Raw genomic sequence first — 13,867 nt, forward strand, 5'->3', positions numbered from 1 at the left:
GACAAAATAGGAAATTCCAACCGAATCACTCGAGTTGAAATTTCCTATTTTCTCCCCGAGGGGAACACAACGTGTTTTTCATACGTGCAAGGCATAAAAAAACGTTTTTTCCACGAAACGAACCCATTAATTTGTTGCACCTTTTTCAAAAACAAAGGTTTCGGGAGAGAAACTGCCTATTTTATCCAAGGCTGTCATCAGACAAAACGTCACGCCAGTTGAATGAAAAATTATTTTGAGTGGAAACTAAAAATTGATCATTATGTCACTTGGAATTACTTTTCAGTAACAGAAACGTTTTCCAAACTACGTACAGGATTTGACATTTTTAGAACTATGAAAAACCTATTGAAAGTGAACTAGAAAGAAAAGGGAAATTCAAGGGTCTCATTACTTTGAAGATTTTTGTGAATTTTGTGATTTTTTGCTACACCTAATTAACCATATCTGACCGCTAAGGACTGAGGCATTTGGTGAATTATCTTATCATGACTTTGTTCACAACATTGTTATCGATGAAGTGATTTACGTTAAATTTGTGTTTGTAACATTTGTTACACGTTTCTGAACTCAACGAATCTGGTAATTATTTATTTGATTTGGTTGTTTCTTGTTAATTTTCCATCGTAACTGTTACGATACCTGCAGGCAGTTTCACCTCTCAGATGTCAGAAAGAATAAGAAGCTCATAAACAAATCTCTCTTAATTAATGTGGATGGCTTCGATAGGTCAAAACCACAGAAAGACTATCATATACTAGCAGTAATTGGACTTGGTCTTTACTTTGAAAACTTTTGTAAAATTTGTCTATAGCTGAACTCTAACTACAATGATGAGCTGTTGAAACAATTCAGTTTCAGGTTTGATAAAACAGAAGATTTAGAAAACAAGTAGTTTCGCAGTTACTGATAAGCCAGTCGTGCTAATGCGTATCTTCTTTACTTGTTTTTCTCTGAGACATCAAGAGTAGTCATTTTGGAGATCTAGTTATAAATGATTCCTTAGGCACAGCGAAGCACCTAACATAGTCACAGATATTTGGTGTTTCAAAATACCTATTTAATAATCTGGTAGTTTAATTTGCCGTCCAATGATATTCTTGGTATTCTTACTTGGGTGCATCGGACTCAATTTTTTATATTATTACAGCCTGAAAAAGCTGTCAATCAATGATTAGCGAAATATTGCGACATTAAACTTTGTTTTTCTGTTTTTCAAGTAAAAATACCAACTAAATCTATTTAATACTATTGGTACCATCTATGCCATTAATACCATTTGTGTCATTAGTACCATTAGTACCCTTAGAACAATTTATACCATAAGTACCATTTACATCCTTAAGGCCTTTTATACCCTTAGAACCATTTACACCATTCATATCCTTTGGGCCATTTATACCCAGAGGACCATGATGGTACTAAATAATGAAGTATGTTACACCAAATATATCCTGTTACTATTCTAGGTGCTTCAGCACTAGAGTTGCCGTGTAGTTGCCACTGAAAATAGGTAATACAAGGTGTAGGGCATACGTACCATGTGCCGAAGAAATCGTTTATAGCCGAGTTGTATACAACATTTTTCATGCGCGCGTTGTGTTTTGCCTTATTTTCTCCCCTAAAGAGGCCATGAGAAAATTGTGTTTTCTTGACGACTGGTCAAATGATATTTCTAGTGAGGAAAATGTGGTACTTTCTCTAGCGTGGGGAGAAAATAGAACTTTTTTCATCCCAACTGTCATTTTGTGTATGTTCTTGAAAAGGGTATGGCAAATCGATGTTTTCGTTTCGTGGAGAAAAACGGCAAAACACAACAAAAGCACGCATGAAAAACGGCAGAGAGTTTGTATTTATGTGGCATTACATTACGAGTGTTGTGGTGTACATTACGTAATTTGTAGCATTTGTTGACAATTTTGTTTCGCCAAGACATCCATTTTTTAAGCCAACTCGAGAGGTAACTACACCATACTTAATAATAAGCAACGTAATTGGTTCGCTCGCTCAAACTGGTAAGTTTTCATTTTGTTCATTTTCCTGATTCAATTCCACCCGTTTTCCCATAACTGTTCGTAGTTCTGTTGGCGTTAGCATACCCCTAAGTATGGTGTCGTAATTAACCGTTACACCGTTACCCAGCATTTTCTTAAACAATTTCCAACAATCTCTCTCCTTTTGTGTATCGCAATGCTCCGGATAGTCCTCAACGACATCCTTTTCTTCGGATTTCTTTTTCTGAACGGGTGCTGGCTTTACATCGGCATCGCGTTCGGCATTCTCCATTTCATCGCTGGTTCTGCAAATTGTATTAAATAGCATTGGTTAATGGTGTGGAAGTACTTGGTTGCATGTGTTTGAAAAGTGTTGGGGTCAAGTGTTAATGAGTACGCATAAAATTATCAATAGTGGAGCGGAGCTCACAACACATAATTTTCGGTTAAGACTTTGTGGAACACGAGTGACAATGTTTCGATCTGAGGAATTTCTCAGGCAACAAGGTTATCTCGATACATAACTTCACTTAATTCTTAGCAGTTTGTCGTGGCGTAGACATGGAAATCATTCCAACCCTAAATTTATCTATGCAACCGAATCTTGAAAGTTGCTAATGCGTAGCTGATAGCTGATGTATGTACATTGTCAACCTCTCTCCAAATTTTTAGTTTGACGAGTTGGAAGCTATGGACCCTGAAGGTGCTATTTTATGTGACGATACAAAGTTAAACCAATTGTCTCTCTTGCAACCAAACAGGCTAACAAAAGAACGTATTATAAGACAGAGTAGGCACATAAACAACGTAGCACGTTCTCTGGCTGATTAAGGGGATGATGATTCAAGGAATCGCCGTATCAAGATATGGAAAAGCCATCTTAAACTCGGCATCAACTAAGTTTTTTGTGGGTTTTGTTAGGATCCATCATTCCATTTGTTCCACATGCATTCATATTCCACATTTTCCATTCCACTCGACTATCTTTACGTTTCTCCTGTTGAGCACGTAAAAACTTCTTTTAAATTAAGTTTATCAAGCGACAGTGAAGCCGATGTCGATGCTCAGAGTAAAATAACACAGAAAATCACTTCCTCATTCATTAATGAGAAAGAAGCCGACCCGGAAAAGGTTTATTAAGTCTGATCTGTTGTCTAACTTTAAGAAAACTTTGATTCTTTAGAATATACTCTGGTCGAGTCTCTGAATAGTCTCGGATGGAATCTCTAGCAGTGTGTACTTCTCATTGCCATTGACTTTGTTTAAAGGTTAATTTAATGTTAGAAAATGTTTAACTCGATTTTGAAATTGTTTTGCAATAAATGGTAGACGAACAATTCGTGTCCGTGTGCCAGGAAAAATGTTTCTCAAATTAGGTGATTTAGATTAATCTACGCTAAAACACTACCGATCACTACTAAACTCTGTATGTTTAACACTTTACCGTGATTCATTTCTCAAATAGATTGTTCCCGGAGGTGCAGTTGGAGGTCTTTTATCTTTTATCATACGTGCCAGTGGTGCAATAGATCCCCGTCTGAACATTGGTGGAAATTCGGTGGTTGTTGTGGAAATCACTTTTAAGTCAGTTTCTTGAAAGGATACTGCAGTTGAAATTCAGAACATCGACCGAAAATTGACAAACAATTAGGCAAAACGAAGTGAAATGTTAAATGTTCTAAATATACCCGACTTTCCACATCGTCTCAACAACTGGGGCTGAGTAATTGTGATAGAGTCTGACTTTCTGGGGGAAACATATTCCTCTAATTCAGACTCACTTTCGCTCGAACTAAATAAAGACACCAGAGTAATGACATCACATCCACCAAATGCGGATCGTATTCTCGTTGAAGGAACATTTAATTGTTTATTTTGGCATTTAGGCTTTCTCGCTGCGTCGTCGTCATCCAATTCATCATTTTCAAAGAAGTTATCTGCTTTCGACTCCTGATAAGTTTTACCAGATTTTCTCTGTTTTCCTCGTCGCTTGGATGTCTTTGTGACATCTTCGGTGGGTCGTACTGGCGCTGATCTCGCCCGAATCAAGGGACGTCGAGTCGTTTTTGTAGTTTGTATAGGTTTTCCTTGAAACTGCGCCTGTCTGGGCTCAGTACTTTCGAGGAGTGTTGGTGCATCACTGTCGTTGTATTGAGAAGTCTCACATTTCTAATTGCAAAACAAAAAATGGAACGTGAACGTCGTATTTTTGAGGGAAAAGATAAAATTGACAATTTGGTCCTACAGAATGTGAATTGTAGGTCTCCTTCTCGCTTTCCGATTCAACGGTGTCGGAATTGTTTTTTATTGTGTGATTTAGGAAGATGTTCAAATTGACACGCTCGTCTCTTCTGTACGTTATACTCTTTTGACGATCCCGACCCTTTACACTAAAAATATTTAAGTCAAGTGGTTAATGCAATTGTCCAGCTAGAGTTGTGGTTTGGAGAATATTTTGAAGCAACACCCACAAGTTAAGGTATTTTACTCACTGCACCCCTGGAAATGAGTCAATACTTCGCTGACGTGAGCCTTTTCGGAGGGTTTAGTAAGTGAAATAACTTACGTAATTGTTTGAAACTTTGTATTTTGCCTTGTGGTAATAGCCTTCGACTGTAACGCTCACACCCGGCAAAATCCACTAATATCGCCGTAGGTAAAACTTAGAACTCTAGCGAGCAAATTCTTAGAACTCTTAGATATTACCAATGCACCGATTCCATGGAATAATAGTAGGTTACATTGGATGCTTCGAAAGTAATTTGTGATAAAAACAAGCTCACAAGTGTGTCTGGCTTCGATAACTGTCTTTTAGATAAGTGTAGAGTTTGTATGTCCGAGCCGAAGACGAGGTGTGTAATTACACTTGTCGAGAACATAGCTACCGAAGGAAGCTGCTCCAAAACTCAAGAGTGAAGCATCCAATGTACCCAATGAAATCAACAAAGGAATTCACCAAAGGTGGACTGAAATAGTTATTTGTGTATCACTTCGTTCGGGCTACAACTCGCGAAATTGCATAAAAACAATCGTCCAAAACAGATACTCAAAAAAAATTTCATGTAAGGGGTCGAAAACCTGAGAAAAATATCGAAACTCCCTCATTTTCGGCCTCGACACATGAAAATATTTTTCATGCAATGGATCGTTTTGGTAGGTTGTAAACTGCTTTGTAATGATCAGCTTTCGCATGTGGCTGACGATAAAGTAAATTACAGGATATCGATCAGCTAAGATCATCAGAGTGAATGCCTAAGTAGACATTTATGAATAATGATTTCACCAAGCTTTTATAAGTTCCCTTATGTTCTCATGTACAGTGAGTATTGAAAGTCAAGTAAGTTTTTGTTGACATGCCGTGCCATCATCTATTTATATGTTAAAGTAGGTACTTTAAATGCAACCCAATAAAACTATTATATTCGAATATGATGTGGATCGAAATTGAATTATATTGTCTCAGGGAATGTGAAGTTGAACTTAGCAAGAAAAAGTAATTTTTTTTGTATATAAATTTAACCTTCCTAACGGCTATGTCAATACTTCTTTTGAATTCAAATTTTCGTTTAACTCGTATTCACGTTCTCAATTCTTTTCTTTTTTTTGCGGTTTTAAATAGCAAGTCGAACTTGGAACCAATAATTGTTTCAGCTTTGCTTTTATCGAATATCATGACTTTGTGCACATAAAAATAATTTACATATTTTCATCGTAAGTACTGATGGTTAGGAATGATTTTATTATTTACTTCGGCTTTGTCGTACCACACCGGCAATATTTATGGTATTGCGTCTCTATTATATACAATATTCTGTACACATTTCGTAATATTCTTAAATAAACTGATCATCAATACTCTACCTATCCCGGGTGAAATAAAAATCTCAAAGTTTTGAATTAAATAGTCATTTGGCCTCAAATATATTATATCGTCTTTTAGGACTATTCACGCCGTAAGTGTGCCTAAAATTTGAATTTCAAGTGAAAGAGTCGATGAAAAAGTCAACCGAAAAATACATTTCGACGCTACAAGGAAAATGACGCTGCGTTAGAAATACTTGCGTGAGAAAGATTTTGAATTTCGACCGCACTTACGGCGTGAATTCGCACGGTGGGGCTGAACGAACATTAAATAAACGTGTCGACTTCCATCTCGGTTCTTTTCATAGCTGAGTTAGGGGAGGCGTGTACTATCCAACGGCACATGTTGCAGGCGCAACCGCTGAGCCGTTTCTGAGAACTAGGAATATCGTCGCCTGGCTCCGCGGAAGTTGCTGGACCAGTGTTTGAATCGGTAGAGGGATAAATTCTAAGAACAACCATGTAAAAATTATTGCTCTCGGTCATTTGGTCTCAGAGGAACAGAAGCTGAAAGTCGAAAATTCCACCTCTTCAAGGAGTGATGCCTCCTCGACGAAGTTCCCGGTCCAGCTTTTTAATAGCGTTTCTAGACTAGAGTAATGTGCTCTTTCGAATAACAATAAAAAAAATTTGAAAGTGGTCTCTTTTGGTACATTTTCAGAAAAGTCACCCTTTTGCTACCCTCGGTGAACTTTGGCTACTCCCATACCTTGCCGGTTGGAATATTTCAACACAACATGCCTTGGTCAAGTTAGCCTGAAGTCTAAGCTTTCCAATGATAACCAATTAGCCATGTATGATGCTCAACAAGAACTATTTATGATAAAGATTTTGCATCGAGGTCGGGCTACTAGCAAATTCACGCCGCAAGTGCGGTAGAAATTCAAAATGGAAAGTGCGAAGGTCTTTCTAACGTAGCGTCATTTTCATACAATGAAGCGTTGAAATGTATTTTTTGGTTCACTTTTTCATCGAAATTCAAATTTTTGGCACACTTACGGCTTGAATTTAGGGTCATGGAAAACGAAATTTACAAATATTACAAATTATTGTCTTTGAGCTATTCTAATCGACTTACGTGAGTTATCCGTCGTATTATATCTGCTTATTTTGCCATAACAAACATAAGAATAGAAATTTCGTTTTCAATGACCCTAAATTTGCTAGTAGCCCGACCTCGATGCAAAATCTTTATCATAAACAGTTCTTGCTGAGAATCATATATGGCATATTTGGTATCATTGGAAAGATAGGACTTCAGGCTAACTTTTAAAAGGTATGTTGTGTTGAAATATTTCAACCGGCAAGGTATGGAAGCAGCCACAGTTCACCGAGGGTAGGAAAAAAGTGACTTCTCTGAAAATGTACCAAAAGAGACCACTTTCAAAAAAAATTTATTGCCATTCGAAAGAGCACATTAACTTTGTCTAGAAACGCTATTAAAGTGCTGGATCGGGAACTTCGTCGAGGAGGCATCACTCCTTGAAGAGGTGGAATTTTCGAATTTCAGATTCTATTGCTCTGTGACCAAATGACCGAGAGCAATAATTTTTACATGGTTGTTCTTAGAATTTGTCCCCCTACCGATTCCAGTTTCAAACACTGGTCCAGCAACTTCCGCGGAGCCAGGCGACGATATTCCTAGTTCTCAGAAACGGCTCAGCGGTTGCGCCTGCAACATGTGCCGTTGGATAGTACACGCCTCCCCTAACTCAGCTATGAAAAGAACCGAGATGGAAGTCGACACGTTTATTTAAAGTTCGTTCAGCCCCACCGTGCGAATTCGGCTAAGTTTATCGAACTTTTAGGATTTTATTTTCACCCGGGATATTTTGTCACCCGGGAAAGTGAAAATGAATTGAAAATTTAGACGACATTTTTATAGAGAAAAGGCATCAAAAGTAGGAAACGGAGTTCAAATAGAGTATAAGTTCAAATTTCTAATGGAACAATTTTCAGCCCGGTTTTTCAACTTTTGTATGGACTTAAAAAAATCGCTTACACAACTGCCCTGAGAACCGTTTCGTATGCATTAAGGTGATGAAAATCGTGAGTTTGTTAATTTGTGATTGAATGTGAATGTATATCATCTGTAATTGAGAACAGAGACAGCATGCACAATAATTGAGTCATAGCAATGCACTTCAAGCATGAGTGATACTCCAAGCAGAGTGCTGAAACTGGACAGTGTATCGAACAAACTTTGGAAATTTTTTCATACAAAAAAGTACTCTATTTGGCAGCTGTCATTTAAAGTCACTTTTGCTTGAAGTGAGCCGGTTGTACCAAACCGCAAAATTACATACTAAACCAAATGAAATAAAAGATTTCATTTCACTTTGTTTAAAATGTTTAGATGAAAACAAGTAATACATTCACATGATACGCTTGCCGGATGTGAAAGGATTTCCAGACAGCTATTGAACCAAAATATTTACGGATCAATGGAGAAATATTTGTTAGAGTATGCTCTATCCTAAATTTTCAATGGATCATTTGACTGAAAACGAATTTCGACTTAATTGTTCAATTTTAGGTAAAATTAAACAGCCTCGATGAAGCGGGTTCTCGGTGTGTTTGGGACTAAACCTACCTTGCCCGTTTCTATTTTATATACTCATTGAAGAGTATAACCTGAAGTGAATCTCGGTGTGTTTGGTACTAAACCTACCTTGCCTCATGGATCAGCGAGTTATGATTCACTTCAGGTTATACTCTTCAATGAGTATATAGAAGAGAAACGGGCAAGGTAGGTTTAGTCCCAAACACACCGAGACACACCGAGAAACACACCGACCCGCTTCATCGAGGCTGTTTAGGTAAAATGTTTTAAGCTCCTTTTACATTTTAACAATGAAAATAGGAAGGAACTCGCATTGTTTGATCGTAGATTGAGAGCTCTGAGAACTTTATTCGTCTTTTTTGACCATTCCTCAAGCATCCCTATAAATTGTTTTATTGTGTTTTCAATGCAAGTGGGGCTGAACGAATCACGTTTTTTTCATAAATGAGTTAGAGGACGTCGACCAGTTTTATCGAAAATCTCTGAGCTGTTTCTAAGAACCACACCAGCGTCAGCCAGGGCTTGTAAAGCAGATTTAATTCTTTCATTGGAATTGGTAGAGGGACAAATTCTAAGATTTTTGCAGTTTAAAAATTTTTGCTCTCGATAATTTCTTCATGGAGCAATAGCAGCTGAAATTCACAAAATTTTACAATGATCAAAAGCTGTCGAATAACCCTTTCGAATAGCAATAAAAATTGAGTGTTACATTTTCAGACTACTATCAAATGCATTATCAAAGACTCTTGAAAAAGACAACTCCAATCTATCAATAAACTAACAGCAAACTCGAGACTGCTGACGAACAGATTTATTTTATAACTGAGTTAAACAAAGATTAATTAATTAATCTTTTTGGGAAATGGCAGCTCTTCCGACTAAACTGAACCATTTTCTCTCACTTATCACAATTTTCCACTTATTTTGTTATAAACGGCAAGCGTATCACTGGTATCACAATATGATCAATAAAAGCCTGTTACTTTCGTTCCAGGGTAGAAATAGAATCATCAACGTGTAAATGAGTAGTGAGGTCATATTCAATTGTGTTTTGAGGAGGAAAGTTGCTCATTTCGACACTTTGAGGATTTCTTTTGCACTAGGGATCTTGTACTTCATTTGGCTTAACATTTTGATATTTAAAGAGAACACCACCGAGATATCATTGCTAATGTTGCCGTCATAGCTGTCCAATGATTTCTTTGGACTTTTTCATTTAACTCAAATTTAGGGAATGGTCAATTTATCCCGAAGATATATTCAACAACGGCATTGACGACGGTTCCAAAAACATTTCCATAATTTGTAATAAATGCAAACAATTACAAAAATTTCAAATTGAAACATACTCAAATTTGTTGGTTGCCGACCGGTCTGTTTGATTTTTAATTCCGAATATGCTCAAACTTTTGAAATTACTGTCCGTACAGTCACTCAGCACCGATTGACAATTATTATTATTATTCAAATTGGTTGGTTTATCGTTGAAACGATGATTCAAATTTGGTACATCGATGGAAAATTGCTTCTGCAGCGGAATACGCCTGCCGCCTTTTATAAAATCTGAATTTTTAGTGGAATTTTCAACACAAGAATTCTGTTTCTTTATCGGAAACGCTGCGAATTTTCGCGACATTATTCGTGGTCGTGTTTCCGTTCGATTTTGAAATGAATTGTACAACAATCGACAGTGACACACATTTAAAAGCTTTTGTGGAGCAAATAAACAAAATGTGAATGTTGAACGAACGATGACCTCTTACAAACTGATTGTTAACTGAAACTTGCGCAAAATCTGATTGTCAAAATGTATAAAGCATTTATAGCAAATTCAATCCATTTTGGTTCGTAAACATTGCGTCCCTATATCGAAAACAGTTCAATAGAGATATATAGATTATACACATTATAGTTTGTAATCAAAGTTCCATAGTTACTCGTAAAGAAGCAATAACACCATTGAATGGCTTTACTTGCTTATTCATGCCTTTTTCGGTTGTGGATCGTAACTAACGTTTCCAGCAAAACTTTCTCGGAATTCAGTGAATGAAGAATGTAGGTGGAAAACCATTCATTCGGAAAGTTTTAATTTTAAAGTGGTGGGTGCAAGGTGCAAGACGATACCACTTAACTCAATGAACGTATGAGTTCTCGGAATTGAATAAACCGTATTTTCCGAGTAGGGGTCGTTACCTAACTTTCATTTTTATTTTACAGTTTTCATTTATTCAACATTTATTACCATCGAAAGTAGCGAACACGATGTAACAGTCTTTCAAAGATCTAAATGCTTTGAACAGATCTCATTGCTATTATCTTTCAAGCTTTCTTCGACTGATTCAGGATAAAAATGAAAAGTCATGTTTTAGTGTGTTTATTGACATCAGCTTCGCCTCGGTGTTACAAAATTCTCAAAAACTCGAATTTTCAACGTTTTATCCCTTGTTATACTTTCTGAGACTTTCTGAGTGGTAAGACATTATGTATCAGCTCGGCGAGGAAGTTTGGATTTATCTTTGCAATGACACATAAGAAATTATGCATATGTGTCCAAAACGATGTGCTAAGGCGAGTCAACATCTCGTATGTTATACATATCCTCGAAAAATACAAACAAAACAATATTTACTAACACTCGTTCACTGCGTTCACTCGTTGTAAGTATTGTTTGTTTGCATTCTTCTCGGTATATGTATAACATACTCAAAAATGACTCTCCTTATCACATCGTGTTATAATGTACTATTTGACAATCACCAACTCGTCATAATAAACATTTGTCATAATATTTATCAGAAGACAAGTGATGAAAAGATGAAATGTAGAGTTTTCGTATGAAGTTTGTTGATCCGAGGCGAAGTTGAGTTAAATAATAATACGAAAACGAGACTTTTAAATCTTTTTATCCTTCGGCATGTAATGGATTTTGCATGAACATGCTGAAAGCGTCGAAAGTAGTGCATGAAACAAAAAAGTACGGTTTTCAACGCATGTAGCATGTTACTATTACAAAACAAGTGACAACATGCACAGAGGTGGTGAGGAGCATAAGAAAACCCTAAACGATCTGAAAAAGTGAAAACTTAAGCTAACAGCTGGCCGAATTTTTGATCTAAATTAATAGTATCGACGCACTCCAAGAAGGAGTGCGTTGATAGTATGGAAGTGAGGTGATGAATCTGTTAATTGTGAATAAATGTTACTCGTTCAGAGTTTGAAATGGTACGAAAAAGTCAACGTGAATCTTCCTCTATATCAAAACTGTAATAGTTTCAATCTTAACGAAAACTTACCGAACGGGCTAACATGATGGTCTTTGGTGTTATAAATGAAAGTGGTTCAACAATGCATCTTAAGTGGAAATTCCTCAGATTTATTAAAGTTTTTTTTTTTTGAGCTTTTTACTGAATTCTCTATAATTTCGCGGGTTCTCGTGTGGTTTTTCTATAGTTTTTTTGAAGATTTTTGAAGATATCTCAACATTAGATAGTTAGGAAATTTCGTCGCATACTTCGAACGTCGTTTAGGAAAAGCGTTGTTCTGAACACATGTGTTATAAAACAGTATTTTACATGCTGCATGTGTCGAAAGCCGTACTTTTCATGTTTCGCACTTTCGACGCCCTTAGCATGTAATATATATTATGCACCTGTTGCCAAGATTGATATTTTGACGTGTTGGACATTATTGCCCTAGCCGAAGGCGTGGGCCATAATGCCTAATCGTTCTAGACAGATAAAATCCATTACATAACTAGGGATAAAAATATTAAATTTCTCGTTTTCGTGTGTTTATTGACCTCGGCTAAGCCTCGGATCAACAAAATCCACACGAAAACTCAACTTTTTATGTTTAGAATTTTCGTGTGGATTTTGTTGATACGAAGCGGAGCCAAAAACTATTACTTACTACATGCGTCGAAAACTTTTCATGTTTCAACTTCCTCAGCACGTAAAATCCATAAAAAATCAACAAACACAACAATAAATAGTGTTTTACACGACAAGGAATAAAAAGTTGAAAAGTCCAGTTTTCGTGTGAAGTTAGTTGATCCGAAGCGAAGTTGAGGTCAATAGTAAATAAAAATACCTAATGATGTAATTCGCCATTTTCGTCTCTAGGGAAAACAAATGTATACATTGCTATAGGTATATTGGAGAAGTAATTTGATAGGAGTAAAAGCATCCGAGGGCTTCAAGTCGAAGTACTTTTATCATCGTTCTTTACCTTACGAGCGACGTAAAGAGTTTTCCCTAGGGAGTTTTTTTTATCGCTGTGTCAGAGCTGTGTAAGTGATTTAAGCTTTACATTTCTTTGGATTTTCTTTACTGTCGCATTGTGTACGACCCGCACATTTTTATTTTAAATATATTTATTTATTCGGTAAATATATCCAGCTAGATATACACATGCATGTATACATCCCATTTTATTGCCGAAATAAAATAGGTAACCCAAATAAAAGTAAACCTGTCAAGTATAGAAAACTAAACGAAAGAAAATTGTGTACATGTAGAGTAAAGGTATCAGGTAGGTCCATGCACTTTAACCATAAAAAATTGAATTGATTTAGTATTATTAGCTCGAATATTACAGCAACGAACAAAAAAAAATCGTATTGTTGTTACTTTCGGCCATTATACTTTTGCCGGCATTATAACAATAATGATTTATGGGTAGACATATCCAGAACATCTGGCTCGGCGGTGTACTTAATCAATTTCAGAATAGACAGTGATCAGTCATACAAATTTCCAAAAATATTTCTTAGCTTATAGAGCTTTCACTGCTATGCTTACAATCGTTATTTGTTTACCAAGGGGAGAAAATAGGAAATATCAGCATCGCTTTTCGCTCTGGACGCAATTGAATTTGGAATTTCTTATGTGTTAGCAAACACAGATTTTTCATCCGTGCGTGGCGTGAATAACCGATTTTATCGACGGAACAAACACATCAATTTGTTTCACCATTTTTCAAAACCAAAACAAAGTGGCAGTTGAAAAGAGAAAAGGAATAAACAAGAGGTGAGTAAATTTACAAAAAAATCAACCGAACTGTCATGTCATCAGCATTTGAGTGGAGAAAATAAGGTTATTCACGCCGCACAGATGAAGAATTATATTCATCAGTACAATAACCAGTCTAATAAGTAAGCGAAAAAGTAAGAAATGGAAAAACCAATATCATCTGACAGGTCTTCCAATTAAGTTCGAGGTCAGCTTTCCAAGGTTCTAAAAGAACAGGTTAAAACAACCCTAAGTTGATCACGAAGAAGGTGACACAGAAATTGCGTCAACGGCTGCAAAGTTTATTAACAAAAACAAAATTATGAATTTTCCAACAAAATATTTTCTTTAAGTTGATTTCTCATTCTTATACTATCTGTAGTGAGGGTAGTAAGTGCGTTTATAAAATTTGGTGTCATCCGCCGTCATGATTGTCTTAA

The 13,867-nt window shown here is 36.4% G+C and overlaps 1 protein-coding gene across 1 annotated transcript; it reads right to left on the reverse strand.

Moving 5' to 3' along the window:
* Positions 1-1,453: 1,453 nt before the first annotated feature.
* On the reverse strand, positions 1,454-10,162 carry LOC119074484. Its single transcript, XM_037180631.1, has 5 exons — positions 9,768-10,162; positions 4,240-4,384; positions 3,683-4,163; positions 3,439-3,598; positions 1,454-2,299 (listed from the first exon to the last, which is right to left on the reverse strand). The coding sequence occupies exons 1-5, from the start codon at positions 10,052-10,054 to the stop codon at positions 2,008-2,010; spliced, it is 1,365 nt and encodes a 454-aa protein (XP_037036526.1). The 5' UTR covers positions 10,055-10,162; the 3' UTR covers positions 1,454-2,007.
* Between the last annotated feature and the right edge of the window lie 3,705 nt (positions 10,163-13,867).

Source organism: Bradysia coprophila, unplaced genomic scaffold (genome assembly GCF_014529535.1).
Source record: "Bradysia coprophila strain Holo2 unplaced genomic scaffold, BU_Bcop_v1 contig_151, whole genome shotgun sequence".
In the NCBI taxonomy this organism is placed as follows: Eukaryota; Metazoa; Arthropoda; class Insecta; order Diptera; family Sciaridae; genus Bradysia; species Bradysia coprophila.

Coding starts and splice junctions, on each gene's coding strand:
- LOC119074484 (XM_037180631.1), bottom strand. CDS start 10,054: ATGTCGCGAAAATTCGCAGCGTTTCCGATAAAGAAACAGAATTCTTGT. Junction 3,599..3,682: donor GAGACGATGTGGAAAGTCGG/GTATATTTAGAA, acceptor TTTCAACTGCAG/TATCCTTTCAAGAAACTGAC. Junction 2,300..3,438: donor TATTTGAGAAATGAATCACG/GTAAAGTGTTAA, acceptor TACAATTTGCAG/AACCAGCGATGAAATGGAGA.